This window comes from Oryctolagus cuniculus, chromosome 6, assembly GCF_051225735.1.
Source record: "Oryctolagus cuniculus isolate XC-2025 breed Fujian yellow rabbit chromosome 6, ASM5122573v1, whole genome shotgun sequence".
NCBI classification, from domain to species: domain Eukaryota; kingdom Metazoa; phylum Chordata; class Mammalia; order Lagomorpha; family Leporidae; genus Oryctolagus; species Oryctolagus cuniculus.
Window position 1 is genome coordinate 93,163,593 of NC_142872.1, and position 25,630 is coordinate 93,189,222.

At 38.9% G+C, this 25,630-nt stretch overlaps 1 protein-coding gene across 4 annotated transcripts in view; it reads right to left on the minus strand.

The window, feature by feature from the left end:
* PPP1R42 (protein phosphatase 1 regulatory subunit 42) overlaps positions 1 to 25,630 on the minus strand; it is a 49,338-nt gene that overhangs the window by 17,572 nt on the left and 6,136 nt on the right. For 3 of the 4 annotated variants that reach the window (XR_007919084.3, XM_002710453.6, XM_017341366.4), the window contains exons 4-6: positions 25,063 to 25,201; positions 22,418 to 22,534; positions 1,398 to 1,515 (exon numbers count right to left, since the gene is read on the minus strand). Coding sequence is in view for 3 of the 4 variants with exons in the window: in XM_002710453.6 (XP_002710499.3) it covers positions 1,398 to 1,515; positions 22,418 to 22,534; positions 25,063 to 25,201 (374 nt within the window). In the remaining variant the exon portion in view is untranslated. Of the gene's footprint in view, positions 1 to 1,397; positions 1,516 to 22,376; positions 22,535 to 25,062; positions 25,202 to 25,630 lie in introns of those variants that run through there. The other variant, XM_089336314.1, reaches the window with a different exon arrangement.

Sequence of the window (25,630 nt, forward strand, 5' to 3'; positions counted from 1 at the left end):
GTGTCATGATTTATCAAAGTTTATGGGAGTTATGAGCTTTGAAGTGGTTTTGTCATATGTTAGTTTTTGGCCTCAGGTACAGTAGGTCACAGAAGTTTGGATACAGGAAACCCTCTCACCAGTCTCCTTTATGAGAGAGCAGTGCTCATTTCTCTGATGCTGTATAACTTTGTCACTACTGACCAAATGAGTTGTCCATTTCCCCAAGGAATGAGCATATTCAGGAATGTTATTTGCAAGGATATCATAAAGGGACTCCCTATCCTACTCCCCTTTCTTTTCTTTTCTTTTCTTTTCTTTTCTTTTCTTTTTTTTTAAATTTTTTGACAGGCAGAGTGGACAGTGAGAGAAAGAGACAGAGAGAAAAGTCTTCCTTTGCCATTGGTTCACCCTCCAATGGCCGCCGCGGCCGGCACGCTGCGACCAGCGCACCGCGCTGATCCAATGGCAGGAGCCAGGTACTTATCCTGGTCTCCCATGGGATGCAGGGCCCAAGCACTTGGGCCATCCTCCACTGCACTCCCTGGCCACAGCAGAGAGCTGGCCTGGAAGAGGGGCAACCGGGACAGAATTCGGTACCCCGACTGGGACTAGAACCCGGTGTGCCAGCGCCGCAAGGCTGCAGATTAGCTTAGTGAGCCGCGGCGCCGGCCTCTTTTCTTTTTTAAAATATTTATTTATTTATTTGGAAGGCAGAGGCAGAGAGAAAGAGAGAGGGAGAAGAGTATGTCTTCCATCCACTGGTTCACGCCCCAAATGGCTGCAATGGTTGCAACTGGGTCGATCCGAAGCCAGGAGCCAGGAGCTTCTTCCATGTCTCCCACGCGGGTGCAGGTGCCCAGGGACTTGGCCATCTTGTACTGCTTTCCCAGGCCATAGCAGAGTTGGATCAGAAGTGAAGCAGCCAGGACTCGAATCAGCGCCCATATGGTATGCTGGCACTAGCAGGCAACGGCTTTACTCACTACACCACAGTGCTGGCCCCAACTTATTCCCCTCTCAAATGAAAGGGACTCCTGTGTGTTCCTAGGGTACTATTTGGCAAATGTCAGGCAATGAAAACCGTCATCAATTTTATCTACTAAGGAGTCTCTTGATCATCAGCAGATTTGTCCCAATGAAAGTTCGGCAAAAGGTCAACATGTTCTACACATGTATGACTTGCCTTTTTTTTGTGGTAATAGCCATTTTCTCTCCTTAAAGAATATATGGTGCTTTAATTACTTCTGAATAGTTTTCATGAGTATTTCTCAGTTTTAACTTTTGCTATTATTCAAAATATCAAACTTAAAGTTGACCACAGATCAAAATGTCCTATTTATATTTCTGAAAGCTTGCTGATAGGTTAGCGTTAACCAGGTGCCTCTAAGAAAAGTATATTAATATAAAATGTGTACCCAGTGATTTGGACACCAAAATCAGCCTGTCCCTGTATTTTGGTTTGAGACAAACAGGATTTCCATTTAGATCCATTTTCCACAGCTTTATCAGCTTGTTCAGTAAAAATTCCAAATCCTATAATTAAAGAACAAAAAGTAAGACATAAGAATTTAATAATTATCAGTACTTTTAGCACATCTGTTTTTTTACTTCAAACTTAATTAATAAATTAATTAATTATTTGAAAAGCAGGGAGGGAGAGAGAAATCTTCCATCTGCTGATTCACTCTCTAAATGCCTATAATATCTGGGGGTGGGCAGGCTGAAGCCAGGAGCTCAGAACTCAATCTGGGTTCAACGTGGGTGGCAGGCACCCAACTACTTGGGTGTGTATTAGCAGGAAGATGGAATTGGCAGCAAAGCCAGGACTGGAACCCAGGCACTGAGATGTGGGATGGAGGCATCCTAAATGATGTCTTGACCACTGAGCCAAACATCTGACCCAGTTAACTGTTTCTAAAGATAATTATGGATTTTCATGGAGCTCTAGCTCAATGCACCTACTTAGAAGTTAAAACGGTCTGTACTGATGATAGAAAGGTCCTGAGTTGGGGGTGACAGAAGTATCCTCAGAAAAAAATTTTGCTGCAGAAGATGCCCTATTCTTAGTGGAGTTTATAGATGTTTACAGGTTAAAGCAATTAAGGTGTAGTGAGTTAGAAGTTCATTTGCATTGCAAGCAATATATGTTGTTTTTTAGTTGACCATCAATATTCATTTTCAAAAATCTGTTTTAAAAAACAAACAGGGAAATAGGAGAAAAACAAATCATAGCATGGTTATCACCCAAAGATTGCTTTTATATGTTACTATGTATCCTTCTAGTCTTTTTTTTTTTTTTTTTAAGTTTTTATTTGAGAGCAAGAGAGAGAGAGTGCAAGCACTCCCATCTCCTGATTCAGTGCTCAAATGCTCCCTGCCACTAGGACTGAAGTTAGGAACTGAGAACTTAATCCAGGTTTTCCTCATAGTGGCAGGAACCCAGTCACCTGAGCCATCAGTTCTACTGTCTCCTAGGAGCTGCATTAGCAGGAGGTGGGATTCAGGAGCTGAAGCTGGGAATTGAACCCAGGTACTCCAGTGTTGGATGTAGGAGCCTTAGTGAGCATGCTGACATCTTCACTGCTAGGCCAAACTCCTGACCGTCTAGTCTTTTTTGAGCATAGGGAATTCTTTTTTAATTTCATAATACTGTGGTTATAGTTTTGTTTTACATTGTATCATAAACATTTACATGCTTTTATAACCTACAAGAAAAGCAACTAATTGTTATTTGAAGGAATAATTAGGTTATTCCATGGTCTATAACCCAAATGAATGTAAGGAAAACAAATTAGTGGCACTTAAGAATCAGCTGTTTACCCTCTTCTCTCCTGCTTATTATAGAAAAAAGGCAGTCCCAAATTTCCTGACACTGCTGCCTACTATATAATCTTAGGTATTTGACATGACCTTCACTCAGTATCATCCCAATTCCTTCTCTGTCATTCCTTTTTTTGTTTTCTTCTTCTCTTTTTAAAATTCTAAGGCCGGTGCCACGGCTCACTAAGCTAATCCTTCACCTTCCAGCGCTGGCACACCGGGTTCTAGTCCCGGTCGGGGCGCCGGATTCTGTCCCAGTTGCCCCTCTTCCAGGCCAGCTCTCTGCTGTGGCCAGGGAGTGCAGTGGAGGATGGCCCAAGTACTTGGGCCCTGCATCCCATGGGAGACCAGGAGAAGCACCTGGCTCCTGCCATTGGATCAGCACGGTGCGCCGGTTGCAGTGCGCCGGCCGCGGCGGCCATTGGAGGGTGAACCAATGGCAAAGGAAGACCTTTCTCTCTGTCTCTCTTTCTCTCACTGTCCACTCTGCCTGTCAAAAAAAAAAAAAAAAAATCTGTTTTAACTACTATTTAATGGAAATGAAAAATACATTGAGAATTTCTTAAATATGCCCAAAATGTCTAGTTTGTAAAACTAAGTTTAATATTTAATGAATTACTCAAAATAATTACTGCATTTAGGTTGTTTCCATATCTTGCTTATTGTGAATAATGCTGCAGTGAATAGAGAAGCAAAGATATATACTTGAAATAGTGATTTAATTTACTTTGGATATATACCGAGAATTTGATCCCTGGTAGACTCTGAGAAATCCAAATAAATAAAACATGTGAAAATATAAGGAATTATAGAAAAAAGGCAGTCCCAAATTTCCTGACACTGCTGCCTACTATATAATCTTAGGTAACCTTTGTTTTCATTTATAAAGGGAGAGTAATTAGGATTAGTTGCCATGACATGTGAAGTGCTTGGAACGAAGCAAGTAAGTAATAAATGCGCTGGTTCTCTGCCTCTTTGCTTGTCCTCCCACCCCTTAGCTAATTCCCTTTCTTTTAATTCTGGTCAGCACAAAGAGAAACTTGTTATAAATAAGGAAAAAGAAGGTTGTAACAAACCAGCAAGTCCTTGACGCCTTATAAGCAAGCTGTCTTCACAAACAATAACTTCAACCCTTCATCCTGAGCCCTGAAGTGTACCCTCTCCACAACATTTGTTCAACAGCGTTTAATAAAGCCACAATTGTTTTATGTTAGTTACACTGTATTTCTCTTATTCTAACAACCTCTAAGGAAGGGAAAGTGCATTGCCTTTTTTACAACGTTGAGTATGATGCCCATGAGCTAAAAGTTAAGTAATAGTAGGTATAAGAGAACATTAAATGCATATAGATAAAGAGTGCTTAAGAGTTTTGTTAATTGTTCCTCATTTGATAAATGACCCTCAACATACTCCCTCCAGTGTATGTTTACTTAAGACTGAACTAATCCAGTGCTGAAATACGATTACCCTTTGGATACGCTCTGGTTGTTCCTTGCCTTCCTGTCTTTAATAAAATGCTTTAACTTTCCTTGTTCTTCATTAAGTTACTAAAGGAAGCAGACACTTTTCTGGACAGTCTCTGTTTGATAAATGATCATGTCATGCTATCACGTAAAGGAGAGCTGCAAAATACGAGGGAGCCAATTCTGTTTCCCCTGCAGGGCTGGTGCTTAAGCTCCTGCATAGGCGTCTGCAGCCCGACAATGCTCTCTCCAGGATTAATGATGACCACTGATGAACCTCTATTTGACCAGCATGCTCCAATCTTTATTGGAAACGTCTGGCCCAACTGTCCTTACTAAATCTAAAGACAGCCATTTGTCATCCCTCTGACTGCCTGTCATCATCTGCCTTGGAAAATCTATAAATTTTGGCTTGTTCCTGACTAAACTGTGGGATGAATAAATTTATCTTTGGGCCACTCTGCTTGTCAGGATCAATATTGAGCAGAGGTTGAATAAATTAGAAACCGAGAAAACATGACAGTCCATAGTACTTTGTTCATTTATGTCTTATAAATCAAATATTTAGTTTATATAAGAGGCAAGCATGTCAAGTTTTTTTATTTTCCCCATTCATTTTGAAGATTCTATACCTCATGATAAATGGTCATCAGAAAACCAATGAAGTCAATCATTAATGTATCTGACTATGACATTAACTTTTTAGATCATTTAATTGATTTAGCAAACTTTCAGACATAAAAGCTATAGGTAAAGATTAAAGTATTTTTTGCTCTTTCAAATTTATATGCATTTTTGCAACCTGATTGTTTATTTTACTTAATAATGTTAGCATGCTATAAAACTTGGTACCAATGAAGTTCATGACTCAAACTAATTAAGCTACCTGCAGAAATACAGAAGTCCTTATAAATCACCATCAAAGTACTTAATATTTGTATACATTGATGCATATCTGTTTAAAGAAGTTACAGAAAAAGAAAACTCAAAGACATGTTAACCAAAAGTAAACACCACTTAAGCTAGAGTGCGCCAAGTTAAAGAAATTTTAAGTTATGGAGTATTATTTGACCTAAAACCTCCATTTCTCCTTTGCAGTGGATGACATTGCCACCAATTTTACTGGGGAGAAGTGGGTCATCTGTCCAAAGTTTTTTCAGTTATCTGCCTCTAGTGTTACATTTCCTCTTCTACTTCTCTTTGCCATTTCCTCAAAAAAGATTTCCTCCTGTTTTCCCAGGTTAATCTGTTCTCTTGACCCGGGCCTCTTCCTTGTGGGATCCTCTCTATCTTGCATTTCCATTTCCAATGTCTCTTTCTCTTCTGGTTTTTATCCTTTTTCTTTCCTGTCATTGCCAAAGTTCTTCAAAGAGTTTCCAGACCAGTGCTTCTCAAACTTTCATGTGGTTAAGAATCATCAAGGCATCATATTTAAATGTAGGTTCTGATTTTTTAGGTCTGGAGCAGAAGCTGAGATTCTACATTCCTGGCACTGCTGCTGCTGATTCTATTCATCGTCAAGTGGCTTCCCACTGTTCAAAACTATCATGACCTGTGCATCCCATCTACTTATCATCCCCTGCTTGAATTATGTTCTAACTTCACTCACTCAGCTTCTCATCCCTCATGTTTGCCATGCTCCACCTGCCCCAGGTCCTTAACACAAACCATTTCCTTTGCCTGCTAAGTCCTTCTCTTATCTCAGAGTACAGCTCAGCTATCCCTCCTCAGAAACCTTCAATGACCCTTCTAATTGGATCATATCCTCTCATTCTAGGCTCAAAGGGCCACATTCTTCTGGTGATACCTGTGCAATTACATATTTGTACCAGGGTGGTTATGTGCTCCATGTTTCCCTTCCTCTTAATGCTGAAAGCCTCGAGGACAGGGATGCATCTGTTTTATGCTTACTATGGCCTCCATTGTTCAGCAAGCCTTGCCAAGAAGTAGGTATTTCTCAATGAATGAAGAAAAGGATGAATGTAAGAGTGAATAGAAGGGTGGAGGGCCTGAGGTTAGAAGCAGGACAAGACTTAGTAGGGAGAAATAAGATGGAACTCTCTTTTCCCCGTCTATTTACAGAGCTTAAGGATTATAGTCAAACTGATAATACTTTTCCTTTCCTTTAAATTTTTATTATATATCTTTCTTTTTTTACTGTTCAAGTCAGACTCTTGATTAGAAGATTCAAAGTTATTTAAATATTAAGAGACCCATTATTTTCTCTTGCACATGATTTTTCTATGCCAAGACATTGGTAAATACAAATCACTAACATATGTTAGTTTTTAACACTTCATAAAAGTTTATGTATAGGCTTGATTAACAGGACTTTCATAGTACTGACTCATCTTTGAAAATATAATATTTAATATAATGTGACTAAACCCTCTTTTTAATATGTATTTGAATGATGACTTTAAATTTTGAGTGGTTAGAGTCAATGATAAATTATCAGCAAAAGCAGTAATTTTAAGAGTATACTTTCCCTTAAAAGAACTATACTTGGTTATTTCATGTATTTTTTTTTGTAGGTGCATTTGAGGAACCTGCTGATGTCCATATAAAAGCAGCTGTTTTCAGTGCTAAAAACCTGAGGTAATTATAGTGGCTTTGTTAGGATTCTCTAATGATATCTGCTTCCTTTTCCCCATGGCACAAAGCTGTCTGTTTCTGACAACTCTTGGGTTGAATGTCAGCAACCTTATATATGGCTGAGATTTCTCACCATGGTATGTGAGTTTGATGTCAGTAGCTTTTGGGTAACTTAAATGAAGATAAAGAATGCAAAAATTAAAGCCAAGAAATAGAAACACTGACCCCAGGAATACATACAAACAAACAAGTTAATATTTTGATGCTAGATTTCAAGCGTCCTTTGATTTTAATGATTTAAAATGAACCTTAAAAGTGCATTTGAAACGTATCCTGGGCAACGTCTAGGTTCAGACTCCAAAGAAACTGTGTTCAGGTATTTTTAATTGCTTGTATTCTCAAGATGGAAATAGCATAATTTAGGATTTCCTCTTTACTCCCTGGATATCTTCTCTCTATAGGAAGGAGAAGCAACTCTTGGCATAGTCCAACTACTGGAACTTCCCAGATGGTTTGCATTTCTTCACATGATATTGGATATTTTTTGTTCCCTTATTCATTCATTCTCTAGACATGTTGTAGGTGCATACTATGTACCAAGCACTGGGCTTGGCTCTGGATAATCCTTAGGTCAATAAATCAAAATTCATTGCTCTCAAAGATGCTGAGTTTAATGCGGGATACAGTGATATACAATAACATAGTCATAATAATCAGATTTTCTTACCAACCATTCACTCTTTTAGATTCAAAAAAAATTTAAGTTATGTAATCAACATATTTTATTTATTTATTTTTTATTTTTTGACAGGCAGAGTTAGACAGTGAGAGAGAGAGAGAGAAAGGTCTTCCTTCCGTTGGTTCACCTTCACCCCCAAATGGCCACTATGGCCGGCGTGCTGCGCCGATCCGAAGCCAGGAGCCAGGTGCTTCCTCCCAGTCTCCCATGTGGGTGCATGGCCCCAGGACTTGGGCCATCCTCCACTGCCTTCCTGGGCCACAGCAGAGAGCTGGACTGGAAGAGGAGCAACCGGGACAGAACCAGCGCTCCGATTGGGACTAGAACCTGGGGTGCCGGTGCCACAGGCGGAGGATTAGCCTAGTGAGCTGTGGTACCGGCCCATAATCCAACATATTTTAAAAATCAAATAAGACTATAGGATTTATAACAAAACTACTTTCAATTTCAGCTATTTCTACACACATATACCTCCATATTTCTAAAAAAAAAAAAAACCCTACTGTTTCTTGCTTTTTTTTAAAACTTAGACATTTATCCTGAGTTCCTACTATGAAAGATGATGATTTAGCTGTCATAAATATTACTTCCAACCCCTACTGTACTTCCCTTCTCTCATACTGTCAATAGTTATACTAAGATTGTTAATTAAATTAGTATTCAGTGATTAATTATTAAGCTTACAAATATTGTTCACAGCTAAACTACATTTTATACTATATTATTGCTTCTTATTTGCCCTAGAGTTAAAAACTATTTGTTTCTTTGTATAATTTTCTTATCACTTATCCAGCCTGCTACAGCATTGGGCTGGTTGCCACCTTTTACCTTTATGGTGTGAATTTTCCTGGCCTTTCTCTTGTCTCCTAGATACCATGTCTTCCTTTCCTGGTTTACCCTATTTAGATGGAACACATTTTCCGATAGCTAACTGAGAAAACGCCTGTGGGATATAAACTGTTTTGAGAGCTTCCATGCTAAAACATGTTTTATACCTCATAATTGATTGAAAAATTGACTGTATAATTCTAGATTGGGAATATTTTTTCCTCAAATTTATGAAGGCAGTACTCAATTATATTCCATACTGACCCATTTGATTCATAATTCTTTGTATTATGATCTTCTTTTCCCTTGTAGAAGCCTTAAGCATTTTCTTTCTACTTCTGGCTGTCTTAAAACTTTTTAAGGCTGACCTTGATTAAGGTCAGTTTTCATCTACTATGCTCGGCATTTGGGAGACGGTTTCACTCTGAAAATTCATTTCCTTCAGTTCTTAATATTTATCTAATTTTTTTTTTCTTTTTGATAGGCAGAGTGGACAGTGAGAGAGAGAGACAGAGAGAAAGGTCTTCCTTTGCCGTTGGTTCACCCTCCAATGGCCGCCGCGGCCGGTGCACTGCGCTGATCCGATGGCAGGAGCCAGGCACTTATCCCGGTCTCCCATGGGGTGCAGGGCCCAAGTACTTGGGCCATCCTCCACCGCACTCCCTGGCCACAGCAGAGAGCTGGCCTGGAAGAGGGGCAACCAGGACAGAATCCGGCGCACCAACCGGGACCAGAACCCGGTGTGCCGGCGCTGCAAGGCGGAGGATTAGCCTAGTGAGCTGTGGCGCCGGCAATATTTATCTAATATTATTTTAAAATAAACATTATTTAGTTAAAATTTATATGCAACAAAATGCATCTATTTAAATGACCATATTAATCCATGTAATAACCAACATAATCAAAGTACAGAAATTTTCCATCATTCCAAAAGAGTCACTCCAAATTACTAAGAATAGCTGGGGCTGGCCCAGGCCAAAGCCATGAGCTGGGAACTCAGCGTAGTTCTTCTACCCAACATGTACTGTATCTCAAGGTATACACTGGCAGAGACCCAACACATGCTGCATTCCAAGGTATACATTAGCAGGAATTGGGAGCACAGCTGGGAATTGAACCCTGGCACTTTGATATGGGATGCTGGCATCCCAAAGGGTATCATAACAGCTAGGCCAAATGCTCACCAAATGCCATTCTATTAGGTGTGTAGTGATCCCACATTTCATTTTTAATTTTAATAATTATTTTTAATTTTAATAAATTTCTCATTTATAATAATACAGAGCATTTTTTCTTATTTTATTGACCATTGTTGAAACCTTTAGCCCATTTTAAAAACATGCTGTTTGTATTCTTACTACAGAGTTGTTAGATATCGTTATATATTCTAGATAAAAATTGTGAAATATATGTATTACTGATATTTTCCTTTAGTCTGTGGTTTACCGTTTCATTAATGATGTCTTTCAAGAGAAATTTTGCAGATTTTCAAGAAGTTCAGTTTATTACTTTTTATAGTAATACTTTTTGTTTATTTTATTTTTTAAAAACTTTAGGGGATGGCATTGTGGAGTAGCAGATTAAGCTGCCACCTGCAGTGCCCATAAGCTATACACAGCCAAGCACTTGGGTGACATGGGCCCAAGCATTTGGGCCATCTTCTGGTGCTTCCCCAGGTACATTAGCAGGAAGTTAGATCAGAAGTGGAGCAGCTGGGACTTGGTGCTCATATGGATATAGGCACTGTAGGCAGTGGTTTAACATACTGTGCCACAGTGCCAGCCCCTTCATGAAGTAGTCTTTGCTTGTCTATTTTCTGAAGAAATTGTTATCATTTATTAAGTGTTTGATACAACACGTGAATTAATTCATTTGGTCTTGGAGTTTTCTTTTAGCTTGTGAAATATGGTTATTTAATAGAACTATTAAATACAGAGATATTCAGATTTTTCTATTTCTTAATTTAGGTAATTTGCATCTTTCAAGGAATTTATCTAAGCTATCAACTTTATTAGCAAAAATTTTCTACAACATTCCCTTATTATTATTTTAACTGTAATTATATCTTTTCATTCATGGTGTTGTTTTAAAAATAATCCTAAAAATTTAACTTACACTAAAAAGATGTAAATATTTATGTGGTACTCTGTGATGTTTCAGTACATGTATACATTGTGTAATGTCAAGTCAGAATAAACTTGCCTATCTCCCCAAATGTTTTTCATTTCTTTAAGGTGAAACATTCACAATTATTTCTTCTTTTTGTTTGTTTTTTAAAAAGATTTACTTATTTATTTAGAAAGTCAGAGTTATGGGGGCTGGCACTGTGGATCAGCGGGTTAAAGCCCTGGCCAGAAGCGCCGGCATCACATATGGACGCTGGTTCTAGTCCCGGCTGCTCCTCTTCCAATCCAGCTCTCTGCTATGGCCTGGGAAAGGAGTAGAAGATGGCCAAGTCTTTGGGCCCCTGCACCAGTGTGGGAGACCTGGAAGAAGCTCCTGGCTCCTGGCTTTGGATCGGTGCAGCTCTGACTGTTGCGGCCAATCGGGGAGTAAGCCAGCGATGGAAGACCTCTCTCTCTGTCTCTACCTCTCTCTGTAACTCTTTCAAATGAATATAAAACAAAATCTTAAAAAAAAAAAAGAGTTATAGAGATAGTGGGAGAGAAAGAGAGAGAGAGAGAGAGAGAGAGAGAGAGAGAGAGAGATCGATCTTCACCTGCTAGTTCACTCTGCAGATGACTGTAATAGCCAGTACTGAGCCAGGCCGAAGCCAGAATCCAGGAGGTTCCTCCAGGTCTCCCATGTGGGTAGAAGAGGTCCAAGCACTTGGGCCATCTTTCATTGCTCTTCTCAGGTCATTGGCAGGGAGCTTCATCAGAAGTGGAGCAGCTAGGAAATGAACTGGTACCCCCATTTGGGTTGCTGGCATTGTAGGTGATGGCTTTACCTCCTAAGATACAATGCCAGCCTATGGGTTTTTTTTCTTATTAAAATATATAGTGTGTTATCATCAACTATCAACTATATAGTTACCCTACTATGCAACAGAACACCAGAACTTATTACTGTAAGTTATTATTAAGTATCTATAAGTTATTACCGATTAAATAACCTTTCTCCATCCTTCCTTCTACCTTAACTTTCTGTAGCCTCTAGTAGTTACCATTCTACTCTCAACTTCTGTGGGATCACCTTTTTTTATTTTAAAGTTATTATTTGACTTATTTGAGAGACAATTAGACATGTTGTTGCAAATGATAATACTTTATTCTTTTTAGTGGCTGGATAGTATTTAATTGTGTATATACATCACAATTTCTTTTCCATTCATCAGTTGATGGACACATAAGTTGTTTCCATTGCTTGGCTATGGAACAGTTCAGCAATAAACATGAGGTGCAATATCTTCACAATAGGCCAACTTCATATCCCTTCAATATATTCCCAATAGTGCTATTGCAAGATCATATGTTAATTCTAATTTTACTTGTTTTGAGGAACCTCCATACTGTTTTCTACATGGCTATACTAATTTACTTTCCCAACATCAGTGTGAAAAGATTCCCTTTGCTATACTTGTTATCTTATTTTTTTTCATAATAAGCAATTCTACTGAAGTTAGGTAGTCTCTCATTATGGTTTTGACTTGCATTTCCCTGATGATTAGTGATATTGAGCATCTTTTTATGTACCTATTGGCCATTTGTATGTCTTTTTTTTTTTTTTGAGACATGTGCTTAGATCTACTGTCGATTTTGAAATTGGATTTTTTTTTTTTGCTATTGAGTTATTTGAGTGCCTTACATATTCTGGCTAGTAACCCACAGTCAGATGTGTAACATATATTTTCTCCCAATATGTAGATTGACTCTTAACCACATTGATTGTTTCCTTTGCTGCACAGAAGCTTTTCCGTTTCATGAAATACAATTTGTTTATTTTTGCCTTTTCTCCCTTTACTGTTATGGTCTGATGCAAGAAATCTTTGCCTGTCCCAATGTCCCAAAGTATTTCTTCTATGTTTTCTTAAAATACTTTCATAGTTTCAGGTCTATTTTGAGGCTTTTTTTGTACAGTGTAAGATATGGGTATGGTTTTTTTCATCTTCTGCATGTGGCTATCCCAGCACCATTTATTGAAAAGACTATCCTTTCTCCAGTGCGTGTTGTCAGAGCGTTTGTCAAAAATCAGTTGGCTGTAAATGGGTGGGATTACTTCTAGGGTCTCAGGTCTCTATTCTATTCCATTAATCCATGTATTTTTTATGCCACTGCTATGCTATTTTAATTACTGTATCATTGTAAAATATTTTAAAATCAGGTAGTGTGGTACTTCCTGCTTTGTTTCTGCATCAATTGAGATAATCATATAATTCTTGTCCTTCATTTTGTTGATGTGATATATCACATTTGTTGATTTGAGGACATTGAACCAATCTTGAACTTTAACATGGTTCCTATTTGATCCTGGCAATTAATATTTTAAATGTGCTGTTGGATTTGGTTTGCTAGTTTTTGTTGAGGATTTTTACATCAGTGTTCATTAAGGATATTGGCCAACTACTGTTTTTGTTTTTTCCTTGTCAGGTTTTGGTATCAGAGCAATGCTGGCCTCAAAGAATAAGATAAGTTTGGAAGGAGTTCTTCCTCTTCTACTTATTAGTAGCAATTTTTTTTCTTGTTTACCTTTTTACTTAATTGAAAGGCAGAGTTACAGAGGGAGAGAGAGAAAGGGGGAGAGAGAGAGAGAGAGAGAGAGAGATCTTCCATCCGCTGGTTCACTACTCAGAGGACTGTAATAGCTAGGACTGGGCCAGGTTAAAGCCAGGAGCCAGGAGCTTCATCCCAGTGTCCCACGTGGGTGCAGGGGTCCAAGAACTTGGGCCATCTTCTGCTGCTTCCCCAGGTGCATTAGCAGGGAGCTGGATCAGAAGGGAGCAGCCAGGACTCAAACCTGCATCCATATGGGATACGGCAGCGGCTTTACCTGCTATACCATGACACCAGCCCCTTTTTGTAGCAATTTAAGAACTGGTATTATTTCCTCTTTAAATGTTTGGTAGAATTCAACTGTGAAGCCTTCTGGTCATGAGCTTTTCTTTGATGGGAGACTTTTAATTGTTGACTTAATCATGTGACTTGTTAGTGTTCTATTTAGGTATTTCTTCATGATTCAGTTTTAGTAAAGTATATGTATTTGGAATTTGTTTTTTCTTCTAGTATACCAAATTTATTGGTGCCTTAACTGCTGTGTTAAATGCCAACCACCTTTCTGCCTTTTTAAAAAAATATCTATTTTATTTATCTGAAAGGCAGAGCTAGAGAGAGAAGAGAGGTCCTCCACCTGCCAGTTCATTTCCCAAATGGCTGCAACAGCTGATCCAAATGGGATCAGCCCTGAAGCCAGGCAGAACCCAGGACTCAAGAACTTCTTCCAGGTCTCCCACATGGGTGCAGGGACCCAAGCACTTGAGCCATTCTCCACTACCCTCACAGATGCACTAGCAGGGAGCTGGATCAGAAGCAGAGCAGCTGGGACTCAAACCAAGGCCCACATAGGTCACCGGCACTGCAGGTGGTGGCTTCACCCACTATGCCACAATTCTGGCTCTGAGCTTTTCTGATGTAGGCATTGATTGCTATAAAATACCGCCCCCATTTTAAAAGAAATATTTATTTATTTGAAAGGCAGAGTCACAGAGAAAAGAAGAGAAAAAGAGAAAGAGAGAAAGAGAGAGAGAGAGAAAGAGAGAGAAAGAGAGAATCTTCCATTTGCTGGTTCACTCCTCAAATGACCACAATGACCAGGCCTGGGCCAGGCTGAAGCCAGGAGCCAGGAGCTTCTTCCAGGTTTCCCACATGGGTACAGGGGCCCAAGGACTTGGGCCATCTTCTACTTCTTTCCCAGGCCATAGCAGAGAGTTGGATTGGAAGAGGACTAGCCAGGACTTAAACCAGCTCCCATATGGGATGTCGGTGCTGCAGGCTGTGGCTTAACCTATTGTGCCACAACGCCGGCCCCTATAAACTTCCCTTTTAATACTGCTTTTGTTGTACCCCATAGATTTTGATAAGTTGTATTTCTATCTTCATTAGTTTCAAGGAATTTTTAAATTTCTCTTAATTTCTTCATTGATTATTGGTTACTCAGGAGTAAGTTGTTTAATTTACATGTGTTTGTATTGTTTCCAATATATTATTTGTATTGATTTCTAGTTTTATTGTACTGAAGTCAGAAAACACATTCAATATGATTTCTATTTTTAAAAATTTGTTGAGATTTATTTTATTAACAACCATATGACCCATCCTGGAGAATTTTCCATGTGCTATTGAAAAGAATTTTATTATGTAACTACTGGATTGAATGCTATGTGAATGTCTGCTAGGTCCTATTTATCGAGGGTAGAATTTAACCCTGCTATTACTTTGTTAATTTTATCTGGATGATTTATCTGTTGATGATGGTGAGGTGCTAGTGTCTTCTGCTTTACTATATTGGAGTCTATCTCTCCCTTTAGGTCTATTAATATTTATTTTATGTATTTGGGTGCTTTAATACTTGGTGCAATATGTTTACAGTTGGTAGCTTATATAATGATCTTTCATTCTTGATATTGTTAATTTGTATCTTCTCTTTTTTTTCCTTAATCAGTCTGGCTTGAAGTTTATTAATTTTATACTTGTTTTCAAAGACCAAACATTGTGTTTTCAGCAAAACTGACTCATATAGGCATTTCTCTCCTTTTTTATTTTTTTAATTTCAGCTCCCACATATAAGGGAGAACATGTGGTTTTTGTCTTTCTACTCTGGGTTATTTTACTCAATATGATATCCTCCAGTTTCAACCATTTTGCTGCAAATGATAGTATATCATTCTTTTTATAGCTGGATAATATTCATAAATATATGAATATATGTGGTATATATATGAGTTCTTTATCCATCCATCTAATGATGGGCACCTTTGTTGATTCCATATTTTGGCTATTGTGAACAGTGCAGCAATAAATATGGTGGAATAGGTACCTCTTGATAAAATGAATTCATGTCTTTTGGGTTTTTACCCAGTAGTGGGATTGCTGGATTATATGGAAGTTCCATTTCTAGTTTAAAAAAATAGAATATTGTTTTTATTTTAAGGCTATGTGATCTTTTCTTAAAATCTCTCTTAAGAAATTAATTATAGTGGGATTTAAAAAAATTTTCCTGCATCCACGTGATTTGTTTCTACTGAGTTCATTTCTGTCTTTCTTTAATTTTAGGGCCTCTTTTTCACATGTCTGCTGGTCCTGTTCATTTATGAAAGTGAATAAGAATATTTGTGTGAGGGCAAGACTTACTCATGGGTTGATCTCACTGTAGGGCAATTGGGCAGGCAGCTGGTATTTTCCCTATGGTATCCTTAAATTTCAGAATTGAGAGATGTCTTCTCTTGGGCTGATCAATTTTCCTAAAATAAATCCTCCAATTTTTGCCTCATGTTTTTAAGCTACTAAGGTGAAGTTTAGGAGTAGCACCTATTTTGTGTAACATTAGAGTGAGAAATGCATTGGTTTCCTAACATTTCACTAGTCAGTCTTTCATTAAAGCTCCCTTTTATCAGCATTACACTCTACTGTAGTATTTGACCCACACCCTATCTGTTTTGACTTCATGAATTAAGCTGGCTCTCTGTAATTTTGTTGTTAAAGTTTCTCTCCAGGTATCACCCCTTTAATTCATATACTGAAATTTCAGGTATAGAGAAAGTATGAGTATTTCATGAAAAGCCAGAAAGAAGTTTCTCAAACCATAACATGGAAAGATATTTCTAACAGGTTCTGTGGCTTCAGTTTAGAAGAAAACAATGTGGGGCAGGTGCTAAGGCACAGTGGGTTAAGCGGCTGCCTGAAACGCCAACATCCCACGTGGGTACCAGCTCTAGTCCTGGCTTCTCCACTTCCAATCCAGCTCCCTGCGAATGTACCTGGTAAAGCCATGGAAGATGGCCCAAATTCTGGGGACCCTGTACCCATGTGGGATACCTGAATGAATCTCCTAGCTCCTGGCTTCAGCCTGGCCCAGCCCTAGTGGTTGTGGCCAAATGGAGAGTGAACTACCAAATGAAAGCTGTCTCTCTTGCTGCCTTTCCCTCCTTCTTTGTAACTCTGCCTTTCAAATAAATAAATCTTTAAAGAAAAGAAAAAGAGAAGAAAAATAATGTAAACTCCTGCTGAAGTATGCAAAAAGCATAATACTTGGCCAGACATAATCTCACTGTTGCCAAATCCATTACATTTCTGTTAGCCTCTTATCAGCCTTCATGTTAACCACTGAACACCATTCAGTAAGAGAACACACTCTCCTTAAAGCTCACTTTTCTCCAAGATTACTGACTCTTTCTGGAGCCTTCTAATTGATCTCTACATGTTGGAGTATTTCTTTGCTTGGCCTTGGTCTCATTTATTCTGTCTTAACTATCTTCTACCCAACCCTATGGTGCTAAAAATCATGTACATGCTGTTGGTTCTAAAACATTCTAATTTTCTCCCTTGAACTATAGATGTCTAGTTGATATGTCCATTTCAATGTCAAAAAGGTATCTCAATAGAAGCAATTCTTCTATCCTTTGTCTGTTATCCCCAAACTCATAAAGGTTGTCACTATCTTCCCAGTTCCTCTCACAAAAATCTAGGAGTCATCCTGATTCCTCCCTTTCTTTTATTCTTATATCCTACTCAACAAGTTCCATGGGTTGTAACTAAAAATATACCTCTTAGCTACCCACTCCTCGTCATCTCCAAGCAACCATCTTTTCTTATTTAGCTTCTGCAGTAATCTTCCAACTAATCTCCTTGCTGTCATTCTTGAAACTCATTCTTCACATAACAGGGAGAGGAATCTTTTTAACAAATATAATCCTTTCAGTGACTTTTTGTTGTACTTAGAATAAAGTAAAAACTGTGATACTGTTTTAAAAGGACCCATATGAATGATTCTATGCCTTTCTTTCTAATCTCACATTGTATTGTTGCCTCTTCATACCCTAAACAATTATTTATTGAGAACCTATACAAGGTGCCAGAAACTGAGCTTGTACTACAGATTCCACCACAGTGAATTGGCCTTTTTGCTTCCTTGAACACTCCAAGCTCTCTTTGGCCTTGGAGCCTTTGTGTTTGTTGCTCCCTGTACCTGACATGTTTCCCTAGCTTTTTATACTTTCTTCTTTCTCATCTTTAAGTTGTCAATGTAAATGTTATTTCCTTGGAGGCCTTTCTTTATAATGTGACCCAAAATATCCACTGACCATTTTACAGCATCCAATTTGCTTCCTTCATAGCACTTTTTTATAGTCTTCTCTGTTTATGTATGTTCTGAACATTTCCTCCCCTGCCCCTCTGAAATATAAGTTCCTTCAGTGTAGAGACCCAGTGCCTTGGATATGTTTCTTCAAAGACCCGGAACTGTGCCTGGCACACAGGGTGTATTTTGAATAGATTACTGATGGGAAGGACAAGCCACACAGAGGAGATATATTAAGTTCAATCTTTAAAAATGAAGAATTGGCTATTTAGATGCTGATCGTTATATTAAATAATTAGCAATACTGAAGGTATTTATTTTGGTTATACATTTATTCTGGCTATGCATTAACATGGCATAGGAGTGATCACTGTCAACAAAACAGATTGGCGATAATGTCATACAGTAGTATTGTTGGGTAGGTGTCTGGGGGTCCCCAGCTGGATTTATTCATTCTTGTCTTGGCGTGAAAGATGAATTCGAAGAACAGACATAGATAAAGTGCAAGAATATGAGTAGGATTTATTTAAAGAGTTAGAAATAGTACCATTCAGAAGTGAGTGCGGGCATCTTCCCTCCACTAGGAGGGAGGAGTACCTGCTGCAGCTGCTGCCCTGTTGCCACCAGCCGCTGCACCCATGGAAGTTCAGGCTGCACCTCCCATCCCCCATTATGGTATAAGGAGTGGCTGAATATACAGACAGGGAGCAGTTCTGGCAGGGTTCAGTGCACTTGGTGATTTCTGGGAAGGTTTCATGGAGTCTCCATGTGTAGCTTCGCATGCACATGGTCATCATGGTATCTTGTGTGTGATGGGGGGATGAGGCTCAGGTGCATCAAGAGGAAATGGGTGTGCAGAGTCTGTAGCCATGTTGGATTGGCTTGGAAGGGGGTGTGATTTTAATGGTACTTTTAATCTAAAGTACAGAGACTGCTTGAAGTCTGCTCCCTCTCCTTAATAATTCCCTGCCTAGTCCATATCAATAGAATTTCCTTTGGGATCATTTGAAGGCTAGAAGTTCTATTCTGTTGTCAGATTTCTCTGTTCTAAGTTAAAGTAATAATAATCTAAAACTTTAGAAGTAATGACAATAGCTAAAATGATTCTTGATAATTAAAAATTAGAGGCTGTTACTGTGGCTCAGTGGGTTAAGCCACCACTTCCAACACCAGCATCTCATACCAGATTGCTGATTTGAGTCCCAGCTAGTCCGCTTCTGATCTGGTTCCCTACTAATGTACCTAGGAAGGCAGTGGATCATGACCCAAATACTTGGGTGCCTGCCACCCAAGTAGTAGACCAGGATAGAGGTCTAGTCTCCTGGCTATGTCCTGGCCTCACCCAGGTCATTGTAGCCATTGGGGGAGTGAACCAGCAGATGGAAGTTCTTTTTCTCTCTGTCTGTCCTCTCTGTCACTCTACCTTTCAAAAAAATTTAAAAATAATAAAAACTACTTGGGATGATGTTTGGCTTAGTAGTTAAAACACTGATTTGGATGCCTGCATCTCATATTGAAGTACCTGGGTTCATGTTACAGTTTCACTCCTGATTCCAGTTTCTTGTGGACCGTGAGAGGAAATTGGTAATGTGCATCCTGAGAGGCAATTGGTAATGGATTAAGTAGTTGGGTCCCTGTCACCTACGTGCAAGACCCAGATTGTATTCCCAGCTCCCAGCTTTTGGAGAGTGAACCAGTAGAATGGGAGTGTTTCTCTCTCTCTGCCTATCTTTTGGTCCTCAAATAAATTATAAAAACTAATCATCAGCTTTTTCAAGATGTATTCATGTATTCACCACTTATTACTGAATATTTATTTGCCAAGCATGTGCTTAGAGACTGATGGCACAAAGCATTTAAAGTACATACTAATCCTGCACTTATTAAGATTAGTGCCAATTTCTTTCCCAAGGAAAGGTAAGCATTTGTGCTTAGCCACAAATATAGGACATTGCACACAGTCCTAGTCTACTCTACTCAAATCAAAACCTATACTCAGGTTCCATCACTTTGAATAGGATCACATGTTCTATGTATATTATATAAGACAGTACTCATTTTATCATAAAATCACATCATTATCACAAATATTCTAACATCATAGGAAAATCAAATAATTCTAATAATGAATACAAAATACTCAATGAATAAGTTTAGAAAACCACTCTAAAATTTAAAATATTTTTAATACAGAATTTATCCCATGAATTCCTTATATCTTTCATGTTGCAAATTGAAATAACAAGTTGATTTGTGCTTCTTTATGTTTTTTTAATTGTATACATCTACCATTGTCTTCAATGACATTTTGAGGAATTCATTTGTTTTATAATACATATATTTATTTCATAATCACCTACTATCTGCTTATAGCAATTATGGGATGAACAAAATAATGGATCTGAATTTGGAAAGAAGGCCGAAGTAACTCTTTAAGAGTCAACAAATTAACTAGGAGTAGTTCTAAAGGCAAGAACTCTGGAGCCAGTGTTGTGGTGCAGCACATTAAGCTATTCCTTGGAATGCCTGCATCCCACATCAGAGTGCCAGTTCAAGTCTTGATAACTCCATGCTTCGAATCCAGCTTCTGCCAATGTGCCTGGTAGGCAGTGGATAATGACCCAAATACTTGGGTTCCTGCCACCTAGGTGGGAGACACAGCTGGAGATCTTGGCTCTTGGTTTTGGCCTGGCCCAATTCTGTTTGTTGTGGGCATTTGGGGGAGTGAATCAGCAAATGGAAATTGGATCTCTCTCTCCCTTTATCTATTTTTTTTTTTTTTTTTTTTTTTTTTTTTTTTTTTTTTTTTTTTTGACAGGCAGAGTGGACAGTGAGAGAGAGAGACAGAGAGAAAGGTCTTCCTTTGCCGTTGGTTCGCCCTCCAATGGCCGCCGCGGCCAGTGCACTGCGCTGATCCGATGGCAGGAGCCAGGCACTTATCCCGGTCTCCCATGGGGTGCAGGGCCCAAGTACTTGGGCCATCCTCCACTGCACTCCCTGGCCACAGCAGAGGGCTGGCCTGGAAGAGGGGCAACCGGGACAGAATCCGGCGCCCCGACTGGGACTAGAACCCGGTGTGCCGGCGCCGCAAGGCGGAGGATTAGCCTAGTGAGCCGCGGCGCCGGCCCTCTATCTATTTCTATCTCTATCTCCATCTCTCTCCCTCTCTGTCATTCTGTCTTAAAAACAAAAAAGCAAAAGCTCTGGGGTAGGCTTTTGGTGTAGCAGTTAAGACACTGCTTAAAATGCCCACATACCATATCTTTGGTCCTGGGTTTGCATCCCAGCTCCACTCCCATTTCCAGCTTCTTGATAATATTAATGCATACCCTGGGGGACAGGAGGTGATGGCTCAAGTGGTTGGATCACTGCCACCCATGTGGAAGACCTGGATTGACTTCATAGCAGCAAGCATCAGCCCCTAGCCTAGAGCAATTGCAGGTATTTGGGGGGTGATTGAGCAGAGTGATTCACTTTCTCTCTCCTCCCTGTTTGTCTCTCTCCCTCCCTTCTGTCTTTCAAATAAACAGAAATTTTAAAAAGAGCTCTGTTTATAGAAGAAATAAGCCCATTCTTCCTCCTGTAGTCCCCAGTCATAAAATTATCCCACAGCCATCCCATAGCCAAACCAGAAACTTTGAGGTTGGAACAATGGCTCAGCTCATGGATAACCAATTCCAGGAAGACTTCTTTAGCCCCAAGTTGAGTCAGGGCTACAATACTTATTAAAACAGAATCATATTTTAGTTTTATCATTTGTTGACTCTAGGCTTCTTGAGGCCCAGTATTGTATCCTTCCTTTATCTGTTCTACACTGAGTAGTACAGTGCCTGACAAAGACATAGGTGACCAATACATATTTGAATAGATAACTGAATGAATACAGCATGATATTACGTGATATGCTTCTGGCTAGTAAGAACTAGAATAAATTCAAGACCCAGGGTACAGTTCTCAAATAATAATAGCCAGGAAATGGGATTGATGTAGCTGTAGTTAGTACAAATTCATTCACTGGGAGATATGATTTATGGAGTGGGAAATCTAATTTGTATGGAAATCTAAATTGTATGGAAAAATGCAGTGAGTAAAAAGCATATACTTCCTTTTCAGAAAAGACTATTATTGTATTGGTGACAGATGGAGGCATTGGAGTTTGGGGCAGAAAACCAGATAAGAGGGCAGTATTATTCAAATAAGTACATTAAGAAGTAGAGAATCCTAAGCTAGTTTTAGAACAAATCCAGAACAGTTTTTAAAATGCTACACTCAAGTGACAAATTTTATGACTATTTCAAAATACATTTTTCTTCTTTATCAAAAGCTTTTAATTTCTTTTTTTTTATTACAAGATTTATTTATTTGACAGAGTCTTAAATATATAGAGAGAGGCCTTCCATCTGCTGGTTTACTCCCCAAGTGGCCGTAAAGGTAGGGGCTGCTAGGAGCCCAGAACTCCATCTGGGTCTGCCATGTGGATATGGGGGGGCCCAAGTACTCAGACCATCTTTTTTCTCAGGCACTTAAGCAAGGAGCTGGATGGGAAGCAGAGCAGTTGAGGCTTGAATTGGTGCTCTGATATGCGATTCTGGCATCATAAGTGGCACCTTATCCCACTGTGCCAAAATGCTGGCCCTCAATGTATTTTTCAATTATAATTTCATATAAATATTTTAAAGTTTATTTATCTTTACATTACCTTCACATGAAGAAGTTGGTTGTCAACTGCTATGAGGTGATTAAGATTCTCCAGTATTTCTAAGTCTTTTATGTCATCAATATTATTATTGCTGATATTCAATATAGAGAGGGATTTCTATAAGAAAAGTAACAAAATTAGCATTAGTAAAATAGTCTAAATATTATCTATAGAAACCAGATATCCTAATACTTGAAAAGTTTAAGATTTATCAGTTTACAGTGTTTGGATCGTTACAAAAGACATGGAGATTCAGTTTCCATGTCATATATTTTTTTCACATAGAACTATAGTATAGGCCGGCACCACGGCTCAATAGGCTAATCCTCCACCCAGCAGCGCCGGCACACCGGGTTCTAGTCCCGGTCGGGGCGCTGGATTCTGTCCCGGTTGCCCCTCTTCCAGGCCAGCTCTCTGCTGTGGCCAGGGAGTACAGTGGAGGATGGCCCAGGTCCTTGGGCCCTGCACCCCATGGGAGACCAGGAGAAGCACCTGGCTCCTGCCTTCGGATCAGCGCGGTCTCTCTCTCTCTCTCTCACTATCCACTCTGCCTGTCAAAAAAAAACAAAAAACAAAAAACAAAAAAAACTATGGTATAACTATGACTTGTTCTTCTTGCCTATAATTCCTCAACAGTCCCTATTTTCACTTTCTAGGATAAAATAAGAATCAAAATTCAAAGAAAAATTGCCCAATAAGTGAGTAACACATATAGAAAAAAATACTTGCTGCAATTTATACAAATTCTAATTTTGTGCTAAATATCAATAAGATTTGTACTTATAAAGAAATAGTTTTTCTCTTTTTTTTTCCTAGAAACAATCCAGAATCAAAGAATATCTAGTTTTTATTTTTTTCTCTATAGAATAGTTTTCTCTTGACAGTGCATATGATTTAGAAGCCACTTAAGACAACTAGCTAATTAGCAAAATTCTGATGTTATCTGTTAATGAGGACATAAATATACAACACAGCAACATTAAATCAAAGTTATTTTAAAATCCAAGGCCCAGGAATCTCTACTGAAGTGGGGTCTACACACTAAAGGATTACACACAGCTGACCTTTAGAGAAAATATTTCCTGATACATTTTAAGACTTAAAATAAAATTGAAAAAATCATGTATTACATTTAGAATTTCATAATCAACACAAAAATTGAATCAGTAAGAATGTTTTCAGTGGTGTTTTATAATAAAACTAGCCATCCCAAAAGTGAGGTTAGTTAATTGGATCAGTTGCAGTTGAGCTGAGTTGGTGGCAGCTGATTCTATAGGGAGGTTGGAGGGGCTGGAATAGAACCAGGTCACTTTTTTTTTTTTTTTTAATTTAAAGAACTACCTCTAAATTATTAAGAATTTTCTGTCCTCCATTTCTGGACTCTTTAAAAATAACACTGATGAAATCTGTAAAACAAAAACAACTTTATCCCATTTATGTTTCCTGACCTGGAATTGAAGGTAGTCTATCCCTAAAAGTCCTGTTTTGAAGTCATAAGAGCCTCAGTGGCACCATTTTGTCAACTTATTGGGGCATCTCCATGTGACTGACTGGTTGTCTGACAACACAACTGGAGCGCTCAAACTACACAGATCTGAATAGGAAGAGTCATATATAGTGCAACCTACAATCAAATCAGGATCCATGGAGAAAATGCCTTAACATATCTAGGTTGTTTAAAAGTTGCCAAATAGGCCGGCACCATGGCTCATTTGGCTAATCCTTCGCCTGCAGCGCCAGCACCCCAGGTTCTAGTCCCCATTGGGGCGCAGGGTATTAGTCCTGGTTGCTCCTCTTCCAGTCCAGCTCTCTGCTGTGGCCCAGGTGGGGAGCAGCGGAGGATGGCCCAAGTGCTTGGGCCCCTGCACCCGCATAGGAGACCTGGAGGAAGCACCTGGCTCCTGGCTTCGGATCAGCACAGCGCCAGCCATAGCGGCCATTAGGGGAGTGAACCAACGGAAGGAAGACCTCTCTCTCTCTCACTGTCTAACTCTGCCTGGCAAAAAAAAAAAAAAAAAAAAAAAAAAAGTTGCCAAATAATCATCCATTCATCTTCCTTTATTTTTTTTTCCCTAAAAGTTTGAGCCATACTAATTGTGAATGAAGGTCCAGATTATGAATGAAATAACATCTGTATTAGGTGCAAAGTGCTGAAATCTTTACTTAGTATATACTAAATTGACCTTCTGTATATAAAGATAATTGAAAATGAATCTTGATGAAGAATGGGATGGGAGAGGGAGTGGGAGATGGGATGGTTATGGGTGGGAGTGTGATTATGGGGGGAAAAAGCTGCTATAATCCAAAAGTTGTACTTTGGAAATTTATATTTATTAAAGTTTAAAAAAAAAAACAAAAAAAAAGTAATAGTCCCCCCCCCAAAAAAAGAACTTCAGTTTACATAACATTTTCATATCCTTCCAGTTACCTTAAATTTCAGCTATTATCATCCTACTTTATAGATGCAGAGTCTCGTGAGACATAATGTGGAAAAATCAGCTTCAGTCCTCAAATAAGCTCTCAACTGACCATATAAACATGCAGGGCATGTGCAGTGTCCAAATGTACCTTCACTGTCTTCCTGCTCCATTTAACTTGTTAATCACTACATTCTTTGTCAAAGTATTTAAATACTTTCTCCTTACTGCCAGAGAACGAAGAGTTCTTGGATCAAACAGAAGCTTTTCTCCGAGGGGAAGTCTCTGACTCTCAATATGAAGCTCTCTTAGTTCTTCTAGTCCTTCCAAACCTTCTACGACAGCAATGTAATTGCCTCCCAGATACCTGCAAAACAAAGATATAAATTCTGAGTGGACATTCTGAGAATGTGATAGTCCTTAAACAAGATAAAATCAGACTAACAAAATCATTGAGCTGTGTGAAAATTACACATGCAGATGTTGTATTTACATTGACTATGAAAGGTTTCATCTAAATGACAACAAATAATAGTGTTACACTTAATTGAATCTAAAGGAGTTTTTTTTTTTTTTTTTTTTTTTTTTTAGTGAGAATTGAAATAGTTCTTTAAAAAAGCATCTGGCTTTCTCATATGGTCAGATGCAGAAGAATCACTTGGGTTATAGTTTTAAAAATAAAGATTTCTGGAGCCAGTGTTGGGGCACAGTGGGTTAAGCCACTGCCTGTGACATTGGCATTCTATATGAATGCCAGTCCAGGAAATGGAGCAGCTGGGACTGGAACTGGTGCCCA